Source organism: Marmota flaviventris, chromosome 2 (assembly GCF_047511675.1).
Source record: "Marmota flaviventris isolate mMarFla1 chromosome 2, mMarFla1.hap1, whole genome shotgun sequence".
NCBI classification, from domain to species: domain Eukaryota; kingdom Metazoa; phylum Chordata; class Mammalia; order Rodentia; family Sciuridae; genus Marmota; species Marmota flaviventris.
This window is the reverse complement of record NC_092499.1, coordinates 106599071-106626415: the sequence shown is the minus strand read 5'-3', so window position 1 is coordinate 106626415 and position 27345 is coordinate 106599071. Positions and strand designations below refer to the sequence as shown.

The following is a 27345-nucleotide window of genomic DNA, read 5'->3' as shown; positions in this document are numbered from 1 at the left end:
AATATACACCTCACTCTGGAAATATTATTGTGACCCCTTCAATAAAATGCCAATTAACCTTGAGCCATAAATTCTTTAAGATTTTTAATTTTCTGCAAAAATCTGAAGTAAATATTTAAAGTCAGGCATTTTAAAAGAAACTTCATTCATGCCTTTAATATGCACCAAACATTATTTTCCCACAGGAAGGAAAGAAATCTATTCAATTCAAATTGAACAGGTTTCTTGGCATGTCAGATGACCCATTAGGTGATTTCTAAAAAAGAAAATTTCAACAACTGCAATAATTTAAAGCAGCAAGGAAATGAATTCTTCCTCCAAATGAGATGCATCAGAACATAAATATTGAGTAAGCAAGTTTGCTTTTAACTTTTAAATCTCCTTCTACCTGATTTCTATATAAGCCTCATATTAAGATAAGTCCTGTGTATTCCATAAAATGTATATTTTAAGATAGGCAAAATACACAAAGGTGCTATTTTTTCAATTACAGTTTTTCTTTCAACACTACACCTGAGCACATGATTTATAATAGACATACTTGGTTTCTTCTTTCCCTATGCACAAATACCTTCAAGAGTCCATCTAGAAAATTCGACCCTCAATCTGTAAGTGCACAAGAGAAGGCTGGATTGTTTTCACAACAAAATACCAAAAAGGCAAACTACTCAATGTATTGCAGAAAGTATACTTAGGGAAAACACCCTATCCATCTTTTGGAAAGTTGTTGTTTGTAGCAAATCTTCAAAAACACACAAAACTAAAATTTGAATTTACATATTTTAATGAGAAAATATTATTTAGACTAGGTCATAATTTAATGTAGACACCTTTTTAAAATTCTTTGTCTTAAAACAGGCATGCTGGGAACAAGAACATCAATATTTAAAATGCCATGCTAATTCTGTACAGGGAAGAAGAAAAAAAATGAAAGATAAAAATTTTACAGCTCTGATGACACTACATTTTTTTTTTAATTTAAGCAGGTCACACCAGAACAACAGTTCGTTTTCCAGCAAATTACCTAAGACTCTAAAGGAATATAGCAAACAAAAGTGCATTTTACACAGTGTATAATCATTCCTATTCACAACTATTTACATCTTTCTGCAGCCCTTTAGCTTCGTGGAAAAGTTCTTGTCACAAACAGAAAGACTTGTCCAGGGGGAAACTATCTGTTGACATCCCCTTCATGTTACCAGTCAGCTTATCTAAGTTCTTCCAGGGTTGCCCTTGGTGCTCTTAGTTGGGATCATTTCATTTTCTTTTCTCTCTTTCTGTTCTCTCTCTCTCTCTCTTCAATAAAATAAATAGCTAAAAGGTCTCTAAGTAGTAGAAAGTTAACATCCCAATTAACTTTCCCATCCCCCTTTCCCTCCCCTAAACCTGGCCTGAAATGAAGAGTAAACATTCACATTACAACAGGTACTTGTAAAGTGGGCTTTGCCCACTAGCCCGCCTAGCAAGGCAGATTCAAGTTCACTGTTTACATTTTACCGGGAGCTTTGTAAACAATACAACGTTACTTTTATTTTTATTTCGCTTGTGTTAAGGACAAGCGTCCCTTTATCAACTTAGCAGCCTCTCTCTTAACTCCCAGCGCCCTGGAGCCTCTGGCAGGAAACAGAACTCAAAACAAAACAAAACCCATCTCCGCAGAAGCCGGGGAGGCAGGGCTGCAGCCCAGAGAAGCTGTGGTCCTCCCATTCCCAGCCTGGTGGGCGGAGGTGAATAGGGTAGGAAGATTAGTGGCTCCTTTTCGCAGAAGATTTCCAAGACCTCAGGAGATCTGGCCCTCCGCTGTGCGGCTGCAGCCCTCCGAGGGGTTTCTGTTCCAGAAAATCTCCGAGGCTGTTTCTCTAGTCTTAATCTTGCGTCTAGAGTCCGGTGCTCAGCGGATTGGAACCCAGGGAAAGACGCTCTTATCTCCGCGAAGGCGGACGGCAGGTTTTCCCCTGCCAGTTAAATGGGATGGGAGGCCTTGGAGGGAGCGGCTTGGCTCAGGAAGTCTCTGCTTTCCCCTGGTGTAGGGGCGAAGACGACTCCCACGCGCCTTCCCGCAAGTTTGTGTTTTGTCTCCCGGGTCCAAAACAAAGTTCTCTTGGGAAAGAGAAAGAGAGAAAGAGAGGGTTGGCCAAGGTGAAATGGACCAGATAGGATAGCGGTCCTAGGTCGGAGAGGGCAGGACTGGGAGCTGGGGAAGGTGTGAGTTGATGGAGAGGGGAACGAAGTGGATGCCGGCTTCCGCGGGTCAGTGAACCGCCACGGAATGCAAGGCGGAGGCCGGGCTGGTAAGCGTTTCGCTAGGGGTGGCGGGGCTACTTTGGCTGGTGGCTGTTTGCGAGGAAGTGGGGCTGAGCGAGGGCGGCGAGTTCGACAGCAATGTGGGGATGGGCGCAGGCAGGGCGGGCAGCGCAGGCACCGCGGCCGGCGTGGGTTTGATGGGCACGGGGATGGCCGGCAGCGTCTGGCCCGCTGCATGGCACAGCGGCTTCAGAGGCACTCCGTAGGCGCTGTAGTCGCCACTCGTCATAGAGATGGGGGTTGTGGAGTCGATCATACCCGCAGAGCCGTACACGTGTGGCCAGCCAGTGCCCAGAGAGCTGCCCATGGTAGTCAACTGGTTGGGGAGCGGGTAGGCAGCGGGCACCGGCTGCATGGCGGAGAAGGCCAGTCCCCCAGGCATCTTGTATTCCCGCGCGATGATGTTCTCGATGGCGAAGGGGTGCTTGAAGCCTGAGGGCTGCGCCACGCCGCCCAGGTTGTAAGCGGCAGCGGGCATCTGCGGCAGGTGTGTGCCGGAGGCAGCGAGCGCGCTGAGCCGCAGCTTGGCCTGCTGCTGCAGGTACTGAGCCGCGTCGGCCGGCTTGCTGGGCGCCAGGTGGTCGGACTTGAGCACTTTGAAGCGCTTGCGGCGCCGCAGAAAGCTGCCGTTCTCGAACATGTCCCCGCAGCTAGGGTGCAGGGCCCAGAAGCTGCCTTTGCCAGGCTGATCCGGCCGCCGAGGGATCTTAATGAAGCAGTCGTTGAAGGAAAGGTTGTGGCGCAGGCTGTTCTGCCAGCGCTGCGTGTTCTCCCGGTAGTAGGGGAAGCGGTCCATGATGAACTTGTAGATCTCGCTCAGCGGTAGCATCTTCTCTGGCGAGCTCTGAATGGCCATGGCGGTCAGGGAGATGTAGGAGTAGGGCGGTTTCTGGTCGCTGTACGTGTTGCGACCTGGCCGAGGCATCTTCTCGTTCGCCCTCTTCTTGGTCTGGGTCCGCGCGGGCCGACGGACTACTCGGATCTGGGGAAAGGGAAGGAAATGGAGGGGAGGAGTAGCTTGGATGCACAGGTTCCGCGAGGTCCCAGGCCGAGTAACAGGCTTCGGGGAGGCGGGTAGAGGCGGCACCCCTGGATCCGCCTGCGATCGCACTTTTTCGCTAGCAACTTTGCGCACTCGGCTGGACCTGGCCAGGGGTCGCAGGAGGGGAAGCCGGCTAGTGATACGAAGGTAGCATGAAAGTAAGTGGGACCTAGGGCCTGGACAGCGTAACGAACTGGACCCAACCGGGGACCGCGGGAGGGGAAGACAGCAAGTGGCGAGAGGGTAGCAAGAAAGTAAATGGGACCTGGAGTAAAGACAGGATCAGGGATGCAACAGAGAGCTGCTCACCTTAAAGTTGCTTCAAGTTGCGCGTCCGCATCCGGAATTGCGCCGCTTGTCGCAGCGTCGCCCCGGCACGCAGCCCAAGCGCAGCAACCTGATTTGGGTTGAACTCTCGAACCTGGGCTCTTGGGCTCAGCCCTGCAGCACCCCGCACCGCCGTATCCGCGGCGCTCTGGGCCGTGCTTCCAGCGGGCGACCGAGCTCGGTTGCCGAGTCTGGGCGCCGACGTTGGCAGGGGCGTCCTCGGGGCTCCGGAGGGCGCTGCTGTGGGCTCTGCGGCTCCGCTGAACTAGGTGGCTGCCTCCATGTCCTCCCTCGAACCATCTGATAGTTTTAAGCGGTGACAGGAGCAGAAAAGACCCCTGTAGCGGCGCTTCATTAATGTGCCACTTCTTAGCTATCATATGACAATCGCCTTGGGAGGAGGAGGAAGAGGAGGGGGAGCGGGGGCTGCAGAGGGAGGGGACTGAGCGAGACGGGAGAGCCTGACCAGCCCTGGTTTCTTTCACACCTATTTACATGGACACCTTGGCCAATAGAAATCACTTCCAGCTCAGGACTGGGAGAGGGGGAAGAGCCGCGGCCACTGGCGGGGAGCCGGACGCGCTGGCTGTGTGCGCGGTGTGAAGGTATGAAGAGGCAGCGGCCGCGGAGCAGGGAGCCAGGCGACCACTCACGTTCACAGATGGAGCTGCGGCGCAGATGATGTTTGACATGGAAATTGCTTGGCTGGGGTATTCTATTTCCTCTGCATTGTATGGGGTTTGTATTGTTAGCTAACTTCAGGCATGGCTTTGCTCTAAGTCGACCTTTTTCCTTCGCTGGGCACCCGGGGTAGGTTGCGTGGGTTATTATAATGAAAACATACCCCCCCAGTCCTTCAAGAGGCAGGTCGAAGTTTGATTTGACCTTCCTAAGCTGCTGCTTCAGTTCTGCACAGTTGGGTGTGTAGCTTTTAGAAAGTGGTGGCGTTTAAAATGCAAAATGTAATCGGACAGCCCCGCATAAGAGCCCATTTTGAATCTATGAATCTAAAGGCATTGATCAATTTTGTTTTTAAACAGATGATATATCTGGGCAAAGAGACAAGGTCTTTGCTTTAAAAGTCGTCCAGCAATTTGGTTGGACACAGGAGAGAGGCTCAGAGGCATTTGGGTCAGGGGAGTATCCACAGTGTGTGGACCTGGGGAGGGCCCAAATTTGTTTGATACACTTTATCACCAGAGGAACTACAGGGTTTCTTGGAAGTTTGTAAGTTTACATTTTACAGCTGGAACTCCCCCAACACACACACACACACACACACACACACACACACACACTTTTTAAAAATTAACATAGGAATAATTGATTGAGGGTTTAGAAAGCCCAGCAAAGCTACTTGCAGTCCTATTAAATCAACAGTACTTTCTAAGACTTGCAAAGAACCAGCAAGTTTTCCGTGTGTGTGTGTGTGTGTGTGTGTGTGTGTGTGTGTGTGAGAGAGAGAGAGAGAGAGAGAGAGAGAGACTGTTGTGTGTATTAGGAGGCTGTGTCTCAGGTCACTGCCTAGTGTGGGTAGCAGACTTCTTTTGGTTTGGATTTGCCTTGGGAGGGTTAAATGAATCATTATTATCATTATCATCATTGTCACTGTCATCATCATCATCAAATTGCTATGAAATATATAGTGAGTTGATCTGCCTGCCTGCATGCATGCAGTCTATGAGTAGACTCTAGGAGTTCCCACTCATTTCTGCACACCCTCCAACCTTTATGGTTAAAACAAAATCATTTTACAGTGTTGCTTAAAATACAATCCCTACAGCCTACAGAGTCATCTTCAAACATCAGAAATGTGAGAGGGTTTTCCCCCCTCCCCAGGAGGTGGTGGTGTGGGGTTCTGGGTGCAAAGTTTCAACACTTTAAGTGATATTAGAGCATTGTTAGTGGAGTTGTTTGAGGTTAGTATAAAAAAAGATCTTTCAGTGTGGGCGCACATGCACACACACCCAACTTCATTAACCACAGTTTTCTGGGGTGGTCAATAACTCACCAAAACGTAACTTAAACACGACGAATTTAGGAGATTAAACAATTTCATTAATATTGAAATGGCTCTCGCGTCTGAGCTGCCTTGCTTGAGATGCAAGCGCACGTTTTTCAATATTAACAGAAGTGCTTGAAGAAAAGAATAATGACACCGTCTTAATTTGGAAAAAAATAACTAGGAGAAGGAGGTGGGTGCTAGGAGGTGGAGGTGGGGGGCATTGACCTGTCTCTGGGGGTATGCTCAAGCTGGCAGATAAATGTGTTGCCGATCTCTGAAGATTAAACCAGTAGGACTTGGATGGAACCTCTGCCGAGCTTGAACTGAAGGCAGTCCTACTCACCTGAGCTGCACGTGCTTCAGCTCCAAATGAGGTGTGGTTTTAAGGTTTGGATTTGCTTGTTTGTTTGTTTTTGGCACAGCCCTCAGGGTCCCGGTGCAGGAGGAGCTTGGGAGTCCAAAGAGGTGGGAAGCCTAAGGGACAGAGTGGGGATAGTAGAGAAGCTTGTGTTACCTAAAATGGAAAGGTGCTGGTCCATGTCTTGCTTCAGCCTACAGCTTGCTTCCAGGTACAACTAGAGTTCCTGTAAACAAGGCAGAAGTACCCTTGGGGTGAAAAAATACCAGCATGGAAGCCCCCGAGGATTGTTTAGGATCCTTCTGGCAAACCTGTACCAGAATTGAAATTTAAACATGTTTTTAATTTAAACATTAATTGAAATGTAAACACAAAATAAAATGTTCAGGGTAGCTGATTGGAGATGGCGAGGATAGGAGAAAATGATTTTGGTCCTCCCAGAAACATCCAGGAAGATTATTTTCTAATTCTTATGGGTGCATGTTGAGGATAGAGAACCGGGAGAGAGCAGTGTTTCTTATTTTAACAATCAGCATTTTGTTGCTTGGCAAAGGACCATTGTATGGCTGTCGAAATCATTGCTCAAAGTAAACAGAAGATTAACTAAATTCTAAGAGTGGAAACGTTTGAGTTGGGGGGAAAAAACAAGTTGGAATAAATCTTTGTCCATCTCCCCGGGAAAGTTGTCACCACCAAGATCGGAACATGTCATGATACAAGTAGGAATTCACATCTGAGGAATCTTCAAAGTTTGGCTACAATAGCAATAGGAGTTGAGGCACATTGCCCATACCCAGGGTTAATTAAGTAAATCGAACCTTATAGAACAAGTTTGCCTTGCAAAGGGAGAGAGAATTTGTGAGATTCGCATTTAAAATGTGTGCTTTGCTACAAAGTTTTATGTCCCTTCCTGCTGGAGGTCTACAAAGCCCAGGGGATGGAGGGAGGATTTGCATGCTATTTATAGCATTTTAAGACTGGTATTATAAAGAGGAGGAGGGAAAGAGCACTTTCCAGAAATCTTGAAAAGTGCATCAGAGTCTATTGTGCAGAACCCAAGGCAAACAGAAGCTGGGGGGGGGGGGGGGAACACATCCGACCCGGAGGCTTAGGGAGTTGTTGGGAAAACTGTATAAAATACACATAAGTCAATTATACCCATGTGCAAACCAAATGGAAATCTCTTTCGTGCAATAGCCATTCATCGCCTCCGCAGAGCCCACCATCGACCACCTTTCTGCTTGGAGAGTTCGCAATAGCCTCTTTTCCCACAAGCTGGACCACACACGGCTGCAGATTTCGTAATAATTTATGCTAATTTACCTCCATAAATCCACAATTCGCTTCAGTGGCACCCGGGCTGCCGAGGGAGTAAAAAGGAGACAGAGGGGTGACAAATACAATATTGATTTTGATTCCTTCTGTTGTCAAGCAGGTGTGTGTATGCGCGAAGGGTGGGGCTAGGTTTGGGGGCGGGGGCTCCAGGGAGGAAAACCGTCCTTAGCCCCTGCCAGCCCCTCCATCCACACTCCAGAATATAACGCGCCCCGTTTGTTAATATTTACCAAACACCGACAGGAGGTGGAGGGAAAGTACCCAGCAGCTTCCGAAGGTTTCCTAGGCGCCAAAAACAATACCCGCCGTCCCCACTTGGAGAGTGAACTCCGGACTGCCTGGAGCGTTGCTGCTAAGCCTTGCTTTGCCCCCTCCTTTCTTCCCCAGGGCCCCCTCCCCTTGCTCCTCCAGTCTCAGTCTCTCCCTCCCTCATCCTCTTACTGTATCCCCGTCCTTCACTTCTCTTCGCTTCACTTATCTCCTCTTTTGTCATCTTTTCTACCAAACTGGCAGTGAAATGTGCTGGGGAGAGAGGACTGAGGACTGGCGCGCGGTGGTTTTGGGGTTTTAGGGCCTTGCGGGTCTCCTCTGCCCCGCCCCACCCTTCCAGGCCGCCTCCCGCATTTGCCCAAGTGCTTCTCTCCCTCTGGGAACCAGCGCTAACGCACCGCGCCGCTTTGTCCCATCAGTCATTCTTCACCAAATCTGCACTTTGGTGGCGTGAAACGACTTAGCTTTCCTTTCAAAAGGATTTTGTTCCCGGGGTATTCAGTAGTAAAACAAACTCCCTCAGCCTGTCAGCGGTCAATTAAAAAAAATTGCCGTCCTGAGTGTCTTGGAGGTTGTTTGTCCTCGGAATCCGTGAGCCTCCCCCCCCTCCCCCTCACCCCGCCCCTGCTCTGCACTGCCTGGCTTTTACCGTTCTGGATCTCGGGAGCAAAGGGGACTCCCGGGCTCAGCGGGTTCTCCCGCTCGGAGGACACCGGACAGCAAGCACCCGCGGGTTCTCGCGCCCCAGAGCCTGGCACTTGGCTGGGCGCGTGTCAGGAGAAAACTATCCGCCATGACTCTCCCACGACTCTTGTGGGAATTTGGAGCCTCCGCCTGGCCACTCTTATGGAGTCTGGCTGGAAATCAAACCGCCCAAGGGAGAAAGGCGGGGGAGGGGACACACTTTCAGCTCTGGTGCCAACCGCCAACCGGCAGTGAAAGGACTCCTTACCTACTCACCCCTGCCAGCGCCCCAATGCCTTGCTGCCCAAGGAGCACTTTAACCAACTAATAGAAAAGAATGTCTGCCCTGGAATTTTGGAGCCATCTATTTCATGAGTTGTTCACTGGGCTACGTGGCATTGGACCTTAATTTAGGACAGGAAGTTTCAAAAGAGACATCTGATGAGTAGATTATTGCCTAAAATCAGTTCCCCCCTCCCAGTTTAGTCTTGCTGGGTTTTAAGAAAGGCAAGAGTTTCTACCTCCCGCTCAACTGACTACCATCCAAATTGTGGAACTTGATTTCAGAGGTGTTCCTTCCTCAGTCCTCACAGGAGAACTTACCCAGAAGTGGATAAAGTCTCTGGCTATGGTTGGGGCACCTGGACTTGAGTCTGTTTTGCTTGGGGTAGGGGAAAGGGATTGGCTACACCCTGCACACTTTAAGAAGCTGTCCCAAGTAGCTGCTGGAAGGCCCAGTTTTCCTTCCATTTCAAGCATAAAACAAACAGTAGCCAGAATTAGGTGCTAGTTCTGCTTGGTCCCCATCCCTAACAAGTGCCAACCCTCTTTCATAGTGAGCCGGCAATTTCAGTGCCTGTGAAAACAACTCTTTCCCTTCTCAGCACAATGCCCTCTCTTTGGAATCGATTTGCTAAATACCATTTGGTGTTTGCTTTACTGTGACTTGTTCGGAGACTTTATAGCTTTAAGATCTCAGTTTCCAAATCAAACCCTTCTTTTGCACAAACAGTTGCATAGTTTTAAATTGAGCATTACCAAATCCACAAGTGTATTTGTCTAAAAAGTGTTTGCAAAAGGTTGGCGGTCGAATTTTTGTTGTGGTCATTGCTAAACCCTCTCCGTAAGTTTTGCTTTGCATTATGTGAAATAGAAGCAGCAATTCGAATCTATTATTTTTACTGGAGGAAATATTGCTAAAGCTACCTTGGTATTGAAGGGATTAACTTGCTTTTCTCCCAGCCCCTAACTCTGGGGTTAAGACAGCAGTAGATCAACTGTATAATGTGTGCACTGTTCGCTCATTTGTACAAGCAGAACAAAGGTTGGACTAAGCCAAATTGCATTGCACTTGTGAACCGAGTCCCGATGTGAAGTATCTTTTACAGCGGGGGGAATGAGAACAATTTCGTGTATGTCTAAAAGGGAATAACAAAGCCACTTTCTTGAGCATCTCAAAGTGAAGTAGCGAGGCGTGACATTCCCAGGGTGAGGAGGGACAAAAGCAGGGTCAGGGGGATGAAAAAGAGAATCAAACAGCCACTTTCACATGTCTGCCCTCAACTGCTGCACCTCTCCATAATAGGAAACAAATGTTGTAAAAGGGGGGATTGCTCCCATTCATTCAAAATAGCAAATGATAGCTAAACAACATTGTCAAAACTGAATCAACTTCTGTGCAGTACCACCCAGAAAAAGGTATTGTGTTTTGTTTAATAGTAGGGTGGAGCAAAGGCTCTTTTTTTTTTTTTTTTAAGGGAAGGGGAAAAAAATCACCCTTTATTTTTCATATCAATTTTCTTTATGAGGAATTATTTGTTTGCTCAAAATTTTAAAAATCAGTATGTGTGTCTCAGGATCCACTCAGAATGTTATTTGGGAAAAGTAGATTTTTAGCTTCAGAAACTGTTTCAAACTTCCAGTAAGTAGGAAAATGTTTTCAGCCTTCCTTGAATATATCACCAGGAAAAACTATTGATCGCAATAGGATATTAAAATAATCCTGGACAGTAGGTTAAAAATGTGCCTTACTCATAAATTTGAATAAAATATGTTTGGGAGGGGGACTAAAGACTTTTGAATTGAAGAACATTTGTGCATTCATAATGTTTTTATTTTAGGTGCATCCCCCTGCTTTAATTTGTTTTGAATCCGGATAACCTGTAGGTCTTCAGCCTTAAAACTCTGCTTTCTGCTTTGTTTGTTCAGGCTGAACGGGGAGGAGAGCTTACCCGGGGTGGACGTGTGCAGTATGTGTTTTCTTAATGGCAGAAGCAGGTTTCGCTGAAGACCACAACAGCCTTCAACATGTAATAACTCGCTGTGTTCCTGGGAAGGTTAAAACTATTTGATGACTCCCCTCTCTCCTCTCTTTCTCTCTTTCTCTCTCCCTCTTTCTTTCTTTGGGCTTTGTGTTTTTTTGTGTGTGTCCATGCATCCCCTGCTGAGCTTGCCACCCACAAAGCGGGCTTGAAAAAGAGGGAGAGAAAAGAAAGAAAGCGGCTGATCCTTACTGGCCTCCCCCAGCTAAGAATGGCTGGGGGCGGGGCTTGGCGGGGTCGGCGGGCTCTGCGGAGCCTTTCGAGGCTCGCAGCTCCACCGCGACTGAGTTCTTCCGCTATTTCCAGGCTCACCTGGGACTGGAGCTCAGCTCCGCGAGTCCCTGCGTGGAGATGCGAACTCCCGCGGCGCGCTCTGGCCTCTCCATTTCTACACCAAGTCTGTTTTGCGCGCTTAAGCAGCGCTGGGGCCGTTTGCTGACTGTCGGTGGATCGCAGTTAGGAAACCAGATGGGCCAGAGGGTTTATCGACGCCTCAGAAATAGACACATGCCCCGTACGTGCCTGCTGCAGTTCCTTTTTCAATTCCCCTCCCGACTGAGTCGGTTTGTTAGATAGTCTCCCTGTGTCTGTCTATCTATGTGTCTCTCTTGCGTGCGCGCGCTCTCTCGTTTCAGTTCCCGCAGAGGTGAGCAGCCAATCTGGGATTTTCAGGGCATTTCTTAATAATTTCCTAGTACATCCAGACGGCCTAACCGACAGAGAGAGAGAGAGAGAGAGAGAGAGAGAGAGAGAGAGAGAGAGAGAGAGAGAAGAAGGAGGAGGAGGAGGAGGAGGAGGAGGAGGAGGAGGAGGAGGAGGAGGAGGAGGAGGAGGAGAAGAAGAAGAAGAGAGAAGAGAAGAAAGAAGAGAAAGAGCAGAAAACAAAAAAAACCCAATATTGAGAGAGAGAGAGAGAGAGAGAGAGAGAGAGAGAGAAGAGAGAGGAGAGAGAGAAAGAAGAGAAAGAGCAGAAAACAAAAAAACACCCAATATTTCACCCCCGGTACCGCACCACATCACCAACACATTTCAGCAGTTTAGCTATAGGCCACGGTAGGTGGATGGGATGAGTCGTATAAGTCATTAAACAGACATTTCGTAGGATCAGTGCAAGTTTTAGGAGACTTTGATATCTACAATTGTGGCTGATGTCGTTCAATACCCCAACAGGAGTGGCTCTAGTAAGCAAATTCCCCCTACACACTCACCCTGCATTTATTTTTATTTAATATTTTTATTGGGAAAGAATTTTGGAAATATATATTTTATATGAAAATATGTGTTTAAAATAGCTATTAATTCTGTATTGCCATTAAAATCCCTCCTCTTCTCCAACTTTTAGGTAAATTTAGAACCACAGAGTATTTAAAGGTTTCAAGAAGGCTGATCTAGCAGGTGTTTTTTTTTTTTTTTTTGAGTGAGTAATAACCATTTGTTTGTAGCAGTCATAGCAATTTGATGGGGCTAAGTGATCACTTCCCTTAACCCAAGTAGTCTCTCTTCCCGCGCCTGCAGTAAAGAACCCTCACCTCTCACTCCACTCTTGAAAGCAGTTTGGGTTCAGTTTTTAACCCACAGTCCTGAATATTCAGAGCTTGGAGGAAAATATCAGTATTTTCTTTCCATCTCTCTATCCTCTTTTCACCGCTTTTCTTTAATCGCAAATAAAAATAGTGCTACACACAAATGGGGTAAAACAGAGGAACCATATATCTTTCTCCACGTCTTATAGTCTCGCTAAAAGGACAGAGAGAGTCATAGGCCTCATAAATTCCCTAGATCTTAGGTAATTGTTAGCAACTTAGGTCTTTTTCCAGTCCGCCTGCCCGCGACCTGTTGATGACTCCGAGTGGCGGAGCGGGAAGCTTCGCGTAGAAGTTGGTTATGTAAACTGCTTGTGTATTTCACATTATCATGGCGCTGTCTGGAGGCAATGTAGATTTTCTAAAGATCTAATGAATAAACAACCAGCAACTGCTGGCGGTGTAATTTACATTGTTAATGCCTACATGTGTATAATAAATATGCATTTGTATGCCTTCAAATAAACTCTTTTTAGTTTTAACCTGTGGTGATTTTTTTTTCCAAAAAGAAGGGGTGGGGGAGGACAGTCTTTACAAGGAATGGGAGTTTATTTTACGTTCATGGCGCTGGCAAAAAAAAGGTTCTGCGGTGGAGCCCAGATATAGGGTCGGCAATCAGGCAGTCCTCCTACCCACGGAAGTAAGCTCAGTTGAAAGGCGCACCCGCGTTGTACTCGCCAAGAAAAGGGAGAATGCTCTCAGAAACAGACGCGCGGTTTCAGGCACTGCCCTGCTTCCTGAATGAGTGGAACCCTGGAGAGAGAACAGGACCATCCTGGAATCCAGTCATCCTCCTCTGAGCTGTCTTTCGCCCTGCTCCCGAGAGAAGCACTAGCGACCTCTTTCAGATCGCAACTTGGGCTGGAAGAGCTGGAGCCGATGCAGCTTCCACATTCCCTAGAAAAAGTTTCCCTGGGAATTTTCCGACCGACGACGTTTCCTAACGTGCCTCAGTAGACATCATTTCGGACTAACCCAGAGACCGCGGGGAGGAAAGAGGGCGCAGAGCGCCAGGCTGGGGTCCTAGATTTCCTCATCTGCCACTTGATCCGGTAGGGTAACCTCTCCGAAAGCAGCCGGAGCACGGGCGCATTTAGGAGCCACCGTTTCCTAAGCCGCGGGGTTTGGACCCAGCACAGAGATTACTTTCTGAAGCTAAACGCCCTCCCTGAGCGTCCCACACCACTTGTTTCAGGCTGGGAGCTGACGTTTGATATCACTCCCCTCCACCAACCAGGTGCCACTTTCTTAGCGTGCTCGAAGGCAAATGTCTCATCTTTCCCTGTCCTGGATCTGGAATACATTATTTTAATTAAGTCTATGGCGATTTACTTTCCTCTGAGATCTATTCCACGGTGCAATTAGGAACGTATTGGTGCTAGCTCATATGAATATTCAGGAGCGTGTCAATTAATTAGCAGACAGAGGAATCTCATTATGGTGCTCAAAACCCTTTTAGTGTTAAGCAGAATTAAGGGGGTATTTGGCAATGCGCTGGATTAGTGAATATTTTACTGTGCACTCATTTAACTTCATTATCATAGCACTTACACTACTCTCTGATTTTATTAATTAAATTGTTCATTAATTTGTCCAAAAAGGATAAAAGTTTTAATGTACCACCCAATAACTTGGAAAGTAAACTTTCGCTCTGCTTGAGCCTTCCTTTCCAGGGAGGATGGATGGCGACTCGCGCAGCTTATATAAGGTACCTTCTCCCTCCACCCCGAAGCTTTGGGGAGCTCTGGCATACCAGCTCACCGCACATGGAAACATCAGAGTGTCTGGTTGCGACCCCAGAGCAGCAGCCCACTCGCTTTCTGCCTCCCCGGACTGGCCTGGAAATCTGAGTCGTCCTTCAGCGCGCGCGCGCGCGCACACACACACACACACACACACACACACACACATCCTCTCACTCGAGGTGACTGGGCGAGGAGCAATTTGTTTAGAGACTCAGGAAGTGCTGGGAGAGCGATGGCCAGAGCTCCCAGGCGCTTTCGACTCGGTGCCCTAAGGTTTGCAGTTTCCCCTTGGCGCACCCTAGGATAGTTTACAGCAACGCCCCCTAAGGGTCTGCTGAGCACAGCATCTAAGCACCCCACCAGGCCACCTGCATCCTCTTCCAGAGCACTGCCTCACCATAGGGGTCACCCGTCAGGCACCATCCAAGTTAGCCAAGTTAGCGTCCATAGGCTGCTCACACCCACCACATCTCCTTCACTCTCCCCCAAAAGGTTAGAAAGACAAATATTAAAATTACTTGCACAAAGGGAACTGTTAAAGAGATCCCAAATTAATATGCATGTAAAATTAATTAGCTGCGTTTCGTGACATCAAAATAAGTACCTGGGAAACAGAACACCTTCTGGGCATTGGGAACATATGCTGGAATTAGAGTTAATTGACTAATTACATAAATTAGGCATTAATTTTGCAACACATCAAGTATAAAAGATATCTCAATTAATTGTGCATAAATTACCAGGTGAAACCGGGCGGTGGTCTGTCCAGGATCCGGTTCTCCGACCTCCTTGCTCTTTAGAATCCCGAAGATGTGCCGCGTGGCGGGCGTATGAGTCACGACAGGCTGGCCAGTGATGAGAGACGGAGATCAGCACCTGGAGCAGCCGCCTGCTCAGGCTGATAACCCCGGGCAATCCTTAATGCGAAGGACACCCCCCCCCCTTCATTAAAATCAATTACGTGAAGTTAGATTGATTAGCTTTTGTCAGAAAGAGGACCTGCGGAGATCTCTTCACTAGTCTACCCTCTCCCTAATCCACCTTAGCTGGTATCTGTAGAGATTCTGGGCGCCCTCACTGAGCGGGTTTCCGAGTCAGGACCCTGGGTTTCACTTCCAAAGGACTTCAGTATTCGCCATGGACTCTGGGTCACTTTTGACCCATCCGGACTTCGGCGTGACGGTGCTGGACACATGGTTTCTCTTGGTGGTCAATGTCCTTCCTCCCAGGCTCCATCAGTTTAATTCCTCACCCAGAAATTCAACTTCAAGGGAGTGGTGCCGAGTGATTTGAATGTCTTCGGTTTTAAAGTGAGTGTAAATTAATCTCCAAGAGGTTAAAAAAAAAAAAAAACTAAGTAAATAACCCATACATACCCCTTGAGGACTGGTTTATCGGAATCCCCAGCTCCCCTCCCCACATGGCATATATGATTTTTCTCCTTTCTTAGGGCTAAAAGGATAGAATGAATATAGTATAGGTGTTTGGTTTGATTTTCTAAGACTCCCTACTCCAAGGACTCCAGGGAACACAGTACTAATTCCCCAGTAACAAACCACCAAATGTAGCATCCGTTTTGTTTTTTAAACGGTTATCTTGTTGGCAAAATATTAATGAATTTGGCAAGAGATATTCCTATGCTCTCTACACATGTTAAAAGGGGGAGTGGGGAGCCATCCCAAGGAAAAGGGGGCATTTGGCTAGTTGATTAAGAAAGCAAACTATAACAGTTTGCTTTGGTTGATCTCATGAATGTTAAGGATGAAAGCAAGACAGATTACTCAGCAACTTCTGGAGGTGTCATCTTGTGTTTGATAGTATGTAAAAATATGTGCAGTCATAGACTCCTCCTGAACCCCCCACCCCACCCCCTTAGCTTTCTTCTCCAAGGGTGGCAAGTTGGAATTATTTATTTATTTATTTATTTATTTATTTCCTTCCTCCTCCTCCCCTCCTCCTTTTTCCTCTCCTCTCCTTCCTCTCTCTCTCTCTCTCTCTCTCTCTCTCTCTCTCTCTCTCTCTCTCTCCTCTCTCTCTCTCCCCCCCCACCCGTCTCCCTCTCTTCCTCTCCCTCTCTCAAAGCAAATGCAGAAATGCAGAGAGCAAAAATAATCTGATAAAAGGATATCCTGAGAAATCTTTTATCATCTGATGATATATAGCCTCATTAAGGTGCCTAGGTGACATTCGTTACAATATAATCCGGATTGCTGATGAGCTAAAGAAACTAATGAAATCCTGAGTTTACTGAGACAAACATTGATTTTGATGTAGAGACTTCCTACTATAGCCAGATGCTGAAGGTACTTGAGGGAAATGTTGACAAGTGGGTAATTGTCAGCAGAACTAAAACAGACACTTTGTTTACAGTGGAGCATGATTAATTGAGAGTAAATAAAACAACAGCACTCTTTATAAAGTCACCATCCAAGTTTTCTTTTCCTTAAAAAAAAAAAAAAAAGCCGTGTATGTTTCTAGGAATAAAAGAAGTGAACTTATTATACAAGAGCTGGTTTTGCCAGACCCTTGAAGCAGCAGCTGGCAGTTGTGTGGATCAGAAGTAGATGTGCTTTATTGCTTCCCAGATGGTCTTTTAAAAAAAAAAATTTTTTTGGACAAATTTATAGAGCTAGATTAGAAACATTTTTCTCCCAATTAGCTGAATTATACATTTCTCTTATTAAAAGATTATACTCTCCCTCCCCCTTCATTCCTATCATTAAATGAGATAACTCATTTAATGTGAAATAATTTTTGAAATGAGCCAGATGTGATAAACCCAAACTGATGTTGTCAAGCAAGGCTATTAAATGTCATGGTGATATTTGGGTTTGCAAGAGAGCTTTTCTGTTTCCTGGGGCTCTAATAAATTGCAGAGGCCAAACTCTAGTAAACATCTTATGATCGTCCAACATAACAAATTTTAATGAAATAGGAAAAATGTCTTTCAAGACACAGTGTGGCTTGCTTACAAGAAGTGGCACTGTTTTGATTTGTTTTTGGCCTCTATCTTGCTGGACTAGAGGGTGACCAGGATAATACCTTTTTAACAAATTTTGCAAATCATGTTTGTGCAGATTATTGCCACAGGCATTCTGATCAATTGCCTTGATGGAGGCCTTGGATGGATTGATTTAAAGCCGTCCATAAATGGACATTCTTTGTATTTAATATAATGCCTGTGAAATTCAAAACAATGATTCTAAGGCAGTTAGAAATACCTTTGGATCACTAACAATTCAATTAGATTTAGACTGTTGTACTGTTGTATGGATGGATACAGAAACACAAGGCAGGAATCAGAAGCAACAAGGACTTGTTTGGGCTGCTGGGAAAGAGCATTCTTTGGAGATTTGCTGCAGTTAAAAACTGTTTCTAGGAGCACCTGAGACAAAAGAAAAGCAGAGGTCGTTGTTAGGAAGGATGAGAAGAGAGGGGATGAAGAGAGAGCTCCTCTCTCTTTATGTGAGACCTGGACTCTTCTGTGAATTTATACATTTTCCTTTGCCTTGAGCCAATTTGACCTAAGTTCTAAAGGTGCTATGACTAATACACTTTTCTTACTTTCATGACACCCAGAACAAATTTCACACTGAATCTTTTGCCTATTCTTTCTATTTCTCCTTGCTAGGAAAAGTGGGTCAAATTAGTCCCTTACCCACAAAGAGCCAGTGGGTAACTCTTAGACTCTGGCTCATGAGGAATTGAATTGCCTTCCCTGGTGCTATGTATTCCTCTGGATTGCCCACTTATGGAATTATTTATTAGGGAATCTAGAGACTGGAAGTCTAAGAATGAAAGAGCCAAGAGAGTGTCTATGTATACATATCCCTAAGCTTTCCAGAAACCTTAAAAGTCAGGCAGCTTACTTGCTTTCCCTCCTTCTCTCCCTCCCTTCCAATCCTCTTTTTTTCTCTTTTCTTTCTTCAATAAGCATTTCTGAAGACTAATCAGTTCTAGGCCATTGAATAGCAAAGCAGAGCTCTGATAAATTCATTTCAGTAGTTTAAATTTCAATTGGTGAAAGAAAATAAATACTATGGAATAGATACCAACTTAGGAAGTTTTTCATTTTGCAGATTTCAAAGTCTTTTTAAAACACAGAGATTTGGCCTTTTGTATCCATGGGTTCTGCATCCACAGATTTAATCAACTGTGGATGGGAAATATACAGGAAGAAACTGCCTCTGAAATGCACATGTTGAGATATTTTTCTTGTCATGATTCCCTGAATAATACAATATGATAGCTATTTACATAGCATTTACATTGTATTAGATATTATAAGGACTCTGAGATGATTGGAAATATTCAGGAGGATGTGAGTAGGTTATATGCAAATGCTACATCAATATATATAAGGGTCTTGAGTATCTGTGGTTTGGATCATCACTGGGATTTGGGTATCCAATCCCTCTTTGAGAATTTGGGGATACTGAGTAATGACTAGCACTATAACCTGTATGGAAATGGAATCTATGAATAAAAATGATGAATAGCCATTGAGTGCTTTTTTTTGCGGGGGGGATATTGGGGATTGAACTCAGTGTTTAACCACTGAGCAACATCCATAGCCCTTTTTAATATTTTAATTGGAGACGGGGTCTCTCTGAATTGCTTAGGGCCTCAATAAGTTGCTGAGGCTGGCTTTGAACTCTCAATCCTCCTGCCTCAACCTCCAGAGAGATTATAGGTGTGTGCGGGGCCCCCAGCCATTGGGTGCTTTGCATTAGACCAGCTGTTCTATAATTGTAGTTTTGGGAGTTTGACATTCTTTGAGAGACTTACATGGGCTCCATGAAGTTAAAATTGTATTGATAATAATATTAAGACATTATTTACCTTTTCAACTCTTATTCTTTACTAGTGTACAGTGGAGTTTTCCAGAAATTTCATGATATAATTCAATGCCAAAACAGAATTCACTTGCTGAGTAATAGTTCACTGTATGGATATACCACTTTCCATTCTGTTGATAACTTAAGTTGTTTCCTGCTTTTGACTATTAATCTCTTAACACTAGTTCCACAGAGCAGAAGTTTTTCATTTTAATAAAGTCCACTTTACCAGTTTTTTCTCTATGGAACATTCTCTTGGTGTTGTACTTTAAAAAGTCATTATCCAGAGTACATATATGAAGACATGAATTGGTGTGGACATACTTTATATACAAACAGAGAAAAATTGTTCTATATATGAAATAAGAATTGTGATACATTCCGCTGTCATGTATTTAAAAAATAAAACCAATAAAAGTAAAAAAAAAAGAAAGAAAGAAAGTCAAATTAAGGCTACCTAGATTGTCTTCTATTATCTTTCAAAAGTGTTATAGTTTTTCATGTAGGCCTCTGCTCCATTTTGAGTAGTTTTTGAGAAGAGTATAAGATCTGTATCTAGATTTTTTTTTTTTTTTTTTGCATGTGGATGTCTAGTTGTTCCAGCACCATTTGTTGAAAAACTTATCTCCATGGTCGATGCTTATTTCGGGACTTTCTCTTATGATTCCATATGTCTAAACTTACAATGTGTTATAATGTTTTGATTACTGTAGCTTTATAGTAGATCATGATATCAGGGGTCTAAATCTTTACACATTGTTTTTCTTTGTCTAAATTGTTTTGGTTATCAGACTTTTCCTTTTTCTATAAATTTTATAATTAGCCTGTCAATTTCTACAAAGATCTCCTAAAAATTTGAAGAAAATTGTGTTGAAATATCAATTTGGGAGGAGAATTTACTTCTTAATATTGAGTCTTCTAATATAGAAATTGTCTGTCCCCATTTAAAATTTAATTTCTTCTCTTCTCCCCTTTTCCTCCTCTTCCTCCTCCTTCTCCTTCTTTTTCTTCTCTCTTTCTCTTGCTTTGTGCTGAAGATCAAACCCAGGGCCTGGTGCGTGACAGGCAAGTGCTCTACCACTGAACTACATCCTCCGCCCAATTTTATTTATTTATTTAATTCTTTAAAACTCATTATTTATTTAATTAATTAATTTTTTGTGGTGCTGGGGATTGAACCGAGGACCTTGTGCATGCAAGGCAAGCACTCTACCAACTGAGCTATATCCCCAGCCCTGCCCAATTTTATTTAATTTCATTCCATAATATTTGGTAATTTTTGTGAACAGATTTGGTATATTTTATTAAATTTATCCCTAAAAATCATGTTTTAAAATTCAATTATACATGGCATTGCTTTTCTAAATTTAAATTTCATATTATTTTTTCTAGTATGTAAGAAGGCAATACATGTACATTGACCTTGTTTCCTGCAATCTTGCTCATCTTACACATTTCTTCTAGCAGCTTCTACATAGATTTCCTAGGTTTTTCCACACATATTGTGATGTCATCTATCAATAAAGACAGTTTTACTTTTTCCTTTCCAATTAGCATCCTTTTTTTTCCAGTTTTCTTTCTTTATTGCACTGTCTAGGACCCCTGGTAGAACGTTGAGTACAAATGGTGAGAGTGAACACTTTATTCTTGATTTTATGGGAAAGATCTTCAGCATTCTACCACTGGGTATGATGCATACTGTAGGGTTTCATAGACATTCTTTAGGAGTTGAAGAAATTTCCTTCTATTTCTAATTTTCTGAAAGTTTTAAAAATTATCAATGAATATTAAATTGTATCAAATACTATACATCTCTGAGATGATATATAATTTTTCTGTCTGTCAATATGATGCATTTTATTGGTTGGTATTTGAATACCAAAACAACCCATTTGGTCATGATGTATTACTCTTTTCATATTGCCGGACTCAATTTGGTAGAAGAATTAGTATGCAGTTTTCTGATCTTTTTCTGGTTTTGGAATTAAAGTGATATTCATCACATGAGAGGATTTGGAATATGTTTCCTTCTATTCTATGTTTTGGAAGCATTTGTATAAAATTAGTATTATTTCTTCCTTAAGAGTTTAGTAGAATTCATTAGTGAAGACCTCCAGGCGAGGGTTTTCTTTGTGGAGAGATGTTAGCTAAATTGTGTTTAATTAATATCATGCTATTCAAATTTTCTGTGTCTTCCTGTGGAAGCTTTGTTAGTTTGTTACTTTTTCTTTCCTTTTTTGCTGTGCTGGAGATTGAGTCCAGGACCTACCACATGTTAGGCAAGTGCTACCACTGAGCCTTGACCCTCAGCCCAGTTTGTGTCTTTAAATTTATCCTTTTATCTAGACTGAATTAAATTAGTCATAATATCTCCTTTTATTTTTATAGTCTTTTTCTCATTTTTCTTGTGCAATCTGGTTAGAAGTTTATCAATTTTATTGTTCATTTTAAAGAACCAACTTTGGTTTCATTGATCTCTGTTAGTTATTTTGTTTTCTGTTTTAATTATTTCCTTCCTCCAGCTTCCTTTTGATTTTATTTCTTTTTTATTGTTTTTTTAATTGTAGATAGACATTTAGATTGTTGAACAGAGAGCTTTTCCTTCCTGATATAGGCATTTCATGGTATCCCTTCATTTTATTTTATTTTGTTACTGGGCATTTAACCAGGGTCATTTAACCACTGAGTCACATCCCCAATTCTTTTTAAATTTTACTTTGAAACAAAGTCTTGCTAAGCTGCTTAGGGCCTTGCAAAATTGCTGAGACTGGGTTGAAACTTGTCATTCTCCTGCCTTAGCCTACTGAGTTGCTGAGATTATAGACATCCCCAGTCAGTGGCACCTTAGTTTTAATGGTTTAGTTTGTGGTTTATTTTGACAAACGTTCCAAGTACACTTGAAAAAAAGTTTATTCTGTTATTGAATGGAGTGTTGTATTAGTGTCAATTAGGTCAGGTTGGCTGAGAGGGGAGTTCAAGTCTTTATATCCTTACTGTGGTTTTGTGTCTACATCTTCTATCAATTACTGACAGAGGGAGGCTAAGGACTCTGACAAAAAAATAAAATAAAATAAAATAAAATTGTGAATTTGGCAACTTCTTCATTTAATACCAGCAAATTTTGAAGCATGTACTTTGAATTTCTACTTTTACTTGCACACACATTTAGGAGTGTTACTTTTTTTTTTTTTTTTTTTTTTTTGGTGCTGGGGATCAAACCCAGGGCCTTGTACATGCAAGGCAAGCACTCTACCAACTGAACTATATCCCCAGGCCTCTTACTCTTTTTTGATGAACTGATCCTTATACCTTTGAAAGATCCCTCTTTATTTCTGTTTATTCCATTTTGTGAGACCTATATTATCTAATGTTAATATAGCCACTTCAACTTTATTTGGATTAGGGTTTGTGTTTTATCTCCTACTATCCTTGTACTTTTTTCTTTTTCTTTTCAGTGTTAATGATTGAAACCAGAAACTCCTACATGCTAGGCAAGTACTCTACTACTGAGCAACAACCAAAGTCCCCCATCATCCTTTCCTTTTTTTAAAGCTATTTGTATTTTTAAGCTTTAAAAGCCATTTGTATGCTTAAAGTGGAATTCTTAGGCAGCCTATCTCTGGGTCTTTCATTTTTATTTAATAATCACTGCCTTTTAATTGGAGTGATTAGATAATTTACATTTTTTATATTTATAATAATGTGATTGGATAGAAAAATCACTAACTTGATATTTGTTTTCCATTTGATCCATTGGCTCATTATTTTACCTCCTTTTAGTGTCTTCTTTTAAATGTTTATTTATTTAAAAAAATTTAAGGTGTATACTTGTTTATCTGTTTTTGTTCTGGGGATTGAATTCAGGGCATCAAACATGCTAAGGATGAGCTATAACCTGAGCTAGACCTCCAATCTGGGAATATTTTTTATGATTCTGTTTTATCTCTGCTAATACCCTATTAGATACTCTAGTTTTCCCTTTCTTTGCTTTGTTTATTCTTTTATGATTGCTCTAGGGTGTACAATATATGTTTTTAATTCATTGCATCCTACTTTCAAATGATATTTTAATACTTGGTGTGTAAAAGTCTTATTATGATGACATACTCCTATTTCCCCCTCCTCCTGTACTTTGTGCTATTGTTATTTCAGCATCTTCTCTGAACTCTGCAAGACAATACTATTATCTTTGCTTAAAATAGCCACTTATGTTAAAATATTTAAAAATGGAACAAATATCCTATATTTATCCCAATATATATCATTTTCACTATTATTTATCCCTTTATGTGATCCAAATTTATGTCTAGTATCACTTTCTTTCTTCTTGAAGAAATTTCTTTTACATGTTTTATACTGCAGGTCTACTGGTGGTAGAAATTTCTCAACTTTTGTTTGTCTGAAGAAATTTTTTTACTTCCATTTTGAATGATATTTTCATGGGGTGTAGAATTTTCACTTATTACATTTTTTTTCTTTCAGCACTTTAAAATTTTTGTTGCATTGTCTTTTGGTTTGCATAGCTTTTTATGAGAAGTCTGATAATTCTTATTTTTCTTCCTTTATATACAATATGGATTTTTCTTTGGCTGCTTCTGTTTTTCTCTCTGTCACTGATTTCAGTAATGTAATTCCATTCACTGTTATACCTTTGTGTTTGTGTGAGTATTCTGATAGTAGTTCATCAAGCTCCTTGAAACTATGTTATATTTTTCAACAAATTTGGAAAAACCTTGGCCATTGTTTTGCAATTTTTTTCTTCCCCCTCTTCCTCTTGGAACTCTAATTACATATTGACTTAGATTGACTTACATTGTTCTACAGAGTACTGATTTCATCATGACTGATGATATTTTTCTTTCTCTGCCTCATTTTTGCTAAGTGTCTGTTCTTATGTCTTCACATTTGTAATGGTTTATTTTGCAGTGGTGAATCATCTGTTATTCCCATCAAGTCTATTTTTAATCTAATATTGTGTTTTTCATGCCTAGAAGTTTTATTTGAGTCTTTTTTTGACCCATTTATACTAGTTAACCATCTTTGTTAATTGTAGCTCTTTTTGTATTGATTGATTCTCCTGGTTTTGGTCATATTTTTGCTTTTTTGCATGCCAGGTTAAGTGTTGATTGAATGCTGGTCATTGTGAATTTTAAATTATTGAGTGGCACTTGAAAGAGAGTTGGGCTTATTCTGGTATAAAATGGAATTATTTGAATTAGTTTTGAGTTGTGATTTTAAGATTTTTATGGCTGGTTCACAGGAGCTTTTACTCGAGGGCTATTTTAGTCCAACTCCTAACGTGTGAACCTTAGAGAATACTACCTGATACCCTATGTACTACAAGTTCACTCTGCTTGTTGGCAGAGGAAACTGTTCCTAACTCTGTACGAGCTACAATGTTTGCTCTGCTTACTGCTTTCTAGTGTTTTTTATTTTTTCCCCCTCTGACCTCATGGATAGATCTGGTCTCAGCTAAAGACTCTGGGAGATGTCTCTGCAGATTTCCATTAATCTAGCCTGCAAATTCTAGATACCTTATCCTTCTCCAACTCCAGTCTGTCTCCTTAGCTCAGCAATACTGCTGGACTTTGGACTCTTTCTCCTTCTTCTGTAATCTAGAAATCTCCTATAGGCAGTAAACTAGGTAATTATAGAGTATGCCTTAATTTGTTATGCATTGTTCAGGGACCATGGTCCTCCTCTGCCTGATAAAATTTTTAAATGTATTTTACATGGACTTCAAGTAGTTTAAGTAGGAGGACAATTCCCATAGCATTTACTTCTACAGGGGCAAAAACAGAAGTCTGTCTTTGAATATAATTCATTGTGTAAAATAACATTTTTCAGAGTAAAATATCCCTCTTTCTAAGAGGGATTTTGACTTTTCCATTTTGAAATGTCACAAGGCCTCTTTCAATTAAAGACAAAGAAAGTGGCCAATTTTCAACATTTTTGGACAATGAAGAAAGACAGTATTGCCTTGTTTTTCCTTATATGATATCACTTTTTGCAATATAAACTGTATTTTTAAAAGAAGTCCTTATATACACAAAATATTATTAGGAAACATACAGTATTGAGATATTTGACTTTGTTTGCTAGAAGGTTCAGTACTTTTCCTTTCTAAAATTCTTATTTTTTCTTCCTAGTTACCAGATGGGCTTTAATTATTGCATAAATGACAATTTAGATGGAATTCTGGGTGCTTGGTCATTTAGAAACTCAAAAATGATAAAGCATCAATGACTTTATATAAATTATATGTGAGTGCTTTATAAGGATCAAAGCTCAGTGAATGATGAGAATAAGAAATATCTGTATGACGGGTATGAGAGTATGCACTTCCTGCCTCAACAGAGATGTTCAGTATTTCCTAGAAATCAAACTCTATTCTTTTTCACTTTTCCCTAAACAGTTGTAAATATTTGCATTTTTTTCTTTTTTTTAATTAATCTAATCCATTGTAATAAATAGGGTTTTATGTTTCATTTTCCCTGAATAGAAATAAGCTTTCGTAAAATACCTATAGTATCTTATTGTCATGTTATCTTTACCTTTAAAGAGAGATACATTTGGGGATAATATTGCTGTGTAAATCTTCATTCTGTTGTATTTTCTATATTCTTATAACTAAGAATTGTATAATTGGCAATTAACCATGTTTATGAAATTGTGAAGGACCTATAGGAAAGGGAGATGAGAATTCTCATAATCTATATAATACCTTGCACCATTATTCTTATATCTGAGAAAAAAAGTTTGAATTTTGCTGGATGCCATCATGTTTGGGGCTATTGAGATGCTTATGCATTCATAACCCCATTTTTGCTTCTAAATTATCAAAATAATATAATTAAACATCTACACAAAGAATGGAACTTTTAAAAATTCATAGCTTTAATTTTCATTTGTTTACATCATATTTATGCCTTGTAAAATGAATTTTAGGGTTTCAGAATAACAGCAGAGTCTTTCCCCCTTACATAATTGTATATTTAATGATAAAAAGAAAATCATGATGTCATGATGCCTGTGGTCCTCCAGTGTTCTTTGTTATCAATTAAAAAATAAACTAGATTTTCCAATTTCTTAGTTCCCTAGGGATCTATTTTAAAAAGCAACCTGACTCTTTACCTTCCTGCAAAAATGCTACATTGTTTACAAGATGAATATTAAAATGATACAATTAGAATGAAAAGTGTTTTCCTTTGGGGTTCTTTTGCAAAAGAGAGAGGCAGACACCTTGGGATATAGCATGGAACATGCTATCTACAAACTGATTTGATATTAATGCATTCTGCTAATCAAGTTTATTTTCTCTATTGACTGAAGTTAACATTAATCTTTTAGTTTGCAAATACTACAATTCTAAAAATTACATTTCCAAGTTGATCGCTAGTGGTTATGCTAGATGGTGTCATTGTAAGCTCATTGCTGAACAGATTATTTACACTCTCTCTAGTGATGAAATTATCCCCAACATATCTTTCTTGCAGAATTAGTAGAAATGCTGGTTGCTATTAAACCTGATCAGCTGGTATCACAGCAGGGTACTTGTAAAAAAATTACTTAATATCTCTTTGTTTACAGTCTTCACTGAGATGAATATATTTAAAGTAATTATTCTACTGCCAACCAGCTATTGATGTTAACTATTTCTGTTAAAAGAAAAAGCATTTTTAACAAAACCTATGCCACACCAAAGGTTTTATTTTTTTCTTAAGAATTTTATTTTGGTATATACCAAGGAAAGGGGTTTTGAAGTCTTGCTGATGAAGCTGTAGATGTTACTACATGGAGGAAATTTGGCTATTTCTGCATCTTCAGAAAGGGTAGCTTTGTGTCACGTCACAAATTTGAATTCCTTAATCAGGAATGAGACAATCTGAGGATAATGCACTTTATGAGTGCCTCAAGTTCCCTTTCAAATGGCAATAAAATCTTAGTGGTATCACCACAGATTTAGTGAAATACATTGTGACAAATTTAGACAGAAATAGTAACTAAACGATAAGATTCTATTCTATTATTGTTATAGAAAAATTACTCCAAATTGCAAATTGGCAAAATATGCAAATATAACGCCTTTAGGTATAAATATGGTGCCTATTGATTTCAAGGGGAACCAGGCAACTGTGTGCAGGTAGAATTTTGTTCTGAGTTTCTTCAATTGGCTCAACAATTTAGGGTTTTAGTTATATTTTTATTACACAATATCCTCCAAATAGTTCCCAGAATGGACATATTTCATGTTTGGATCATCAGACATCCTAAAACTGCTTTCTCATTCTCTATAAAAAATATTCGTATGTAGCTGGTTGACTGAAAAGATTGGTTGGTCATCTAGAAAACCTCTAAACAAGGCTTACTGATTTTTCTTGGCTATGATACATAACTTTAAATTGGAAAGTTTTTTTTTTGTTTTGTTTTATAATACATTGCTCCCCAATATCACTCTAAGGAGCAGGATAGCTGAATTGGTTATTATACGGGGGTTTGGAAAAGCAACTTAATGATATTTATATTAGAAATT

The 27345-nt window shown here is 41.6% G+C and overlaps 1 protein-coding gene across 1 annotated transcript; it reads right to left on the bottom strand.

The window, feature by feature from the left end:
• Positions 1 to 1903: 1903 nt before the first annotated feature.
• Positions 1904 to 3229, bottom strand: Foxb1 (forkhead box B1). Its single transcript, XM_071607324.1, has one exon. It carries the CDS (start codon positions 3227 to 3229, stop codon positions 2252 to 2254), a length of 978 nt encoding a protein of 325 aa, XP_071463425.1. The 3' UTR covers positions 1904 to 2251.
• Between the last annotated feature and the right edge of the window lie 24116 nt (positions 3230 to 27345).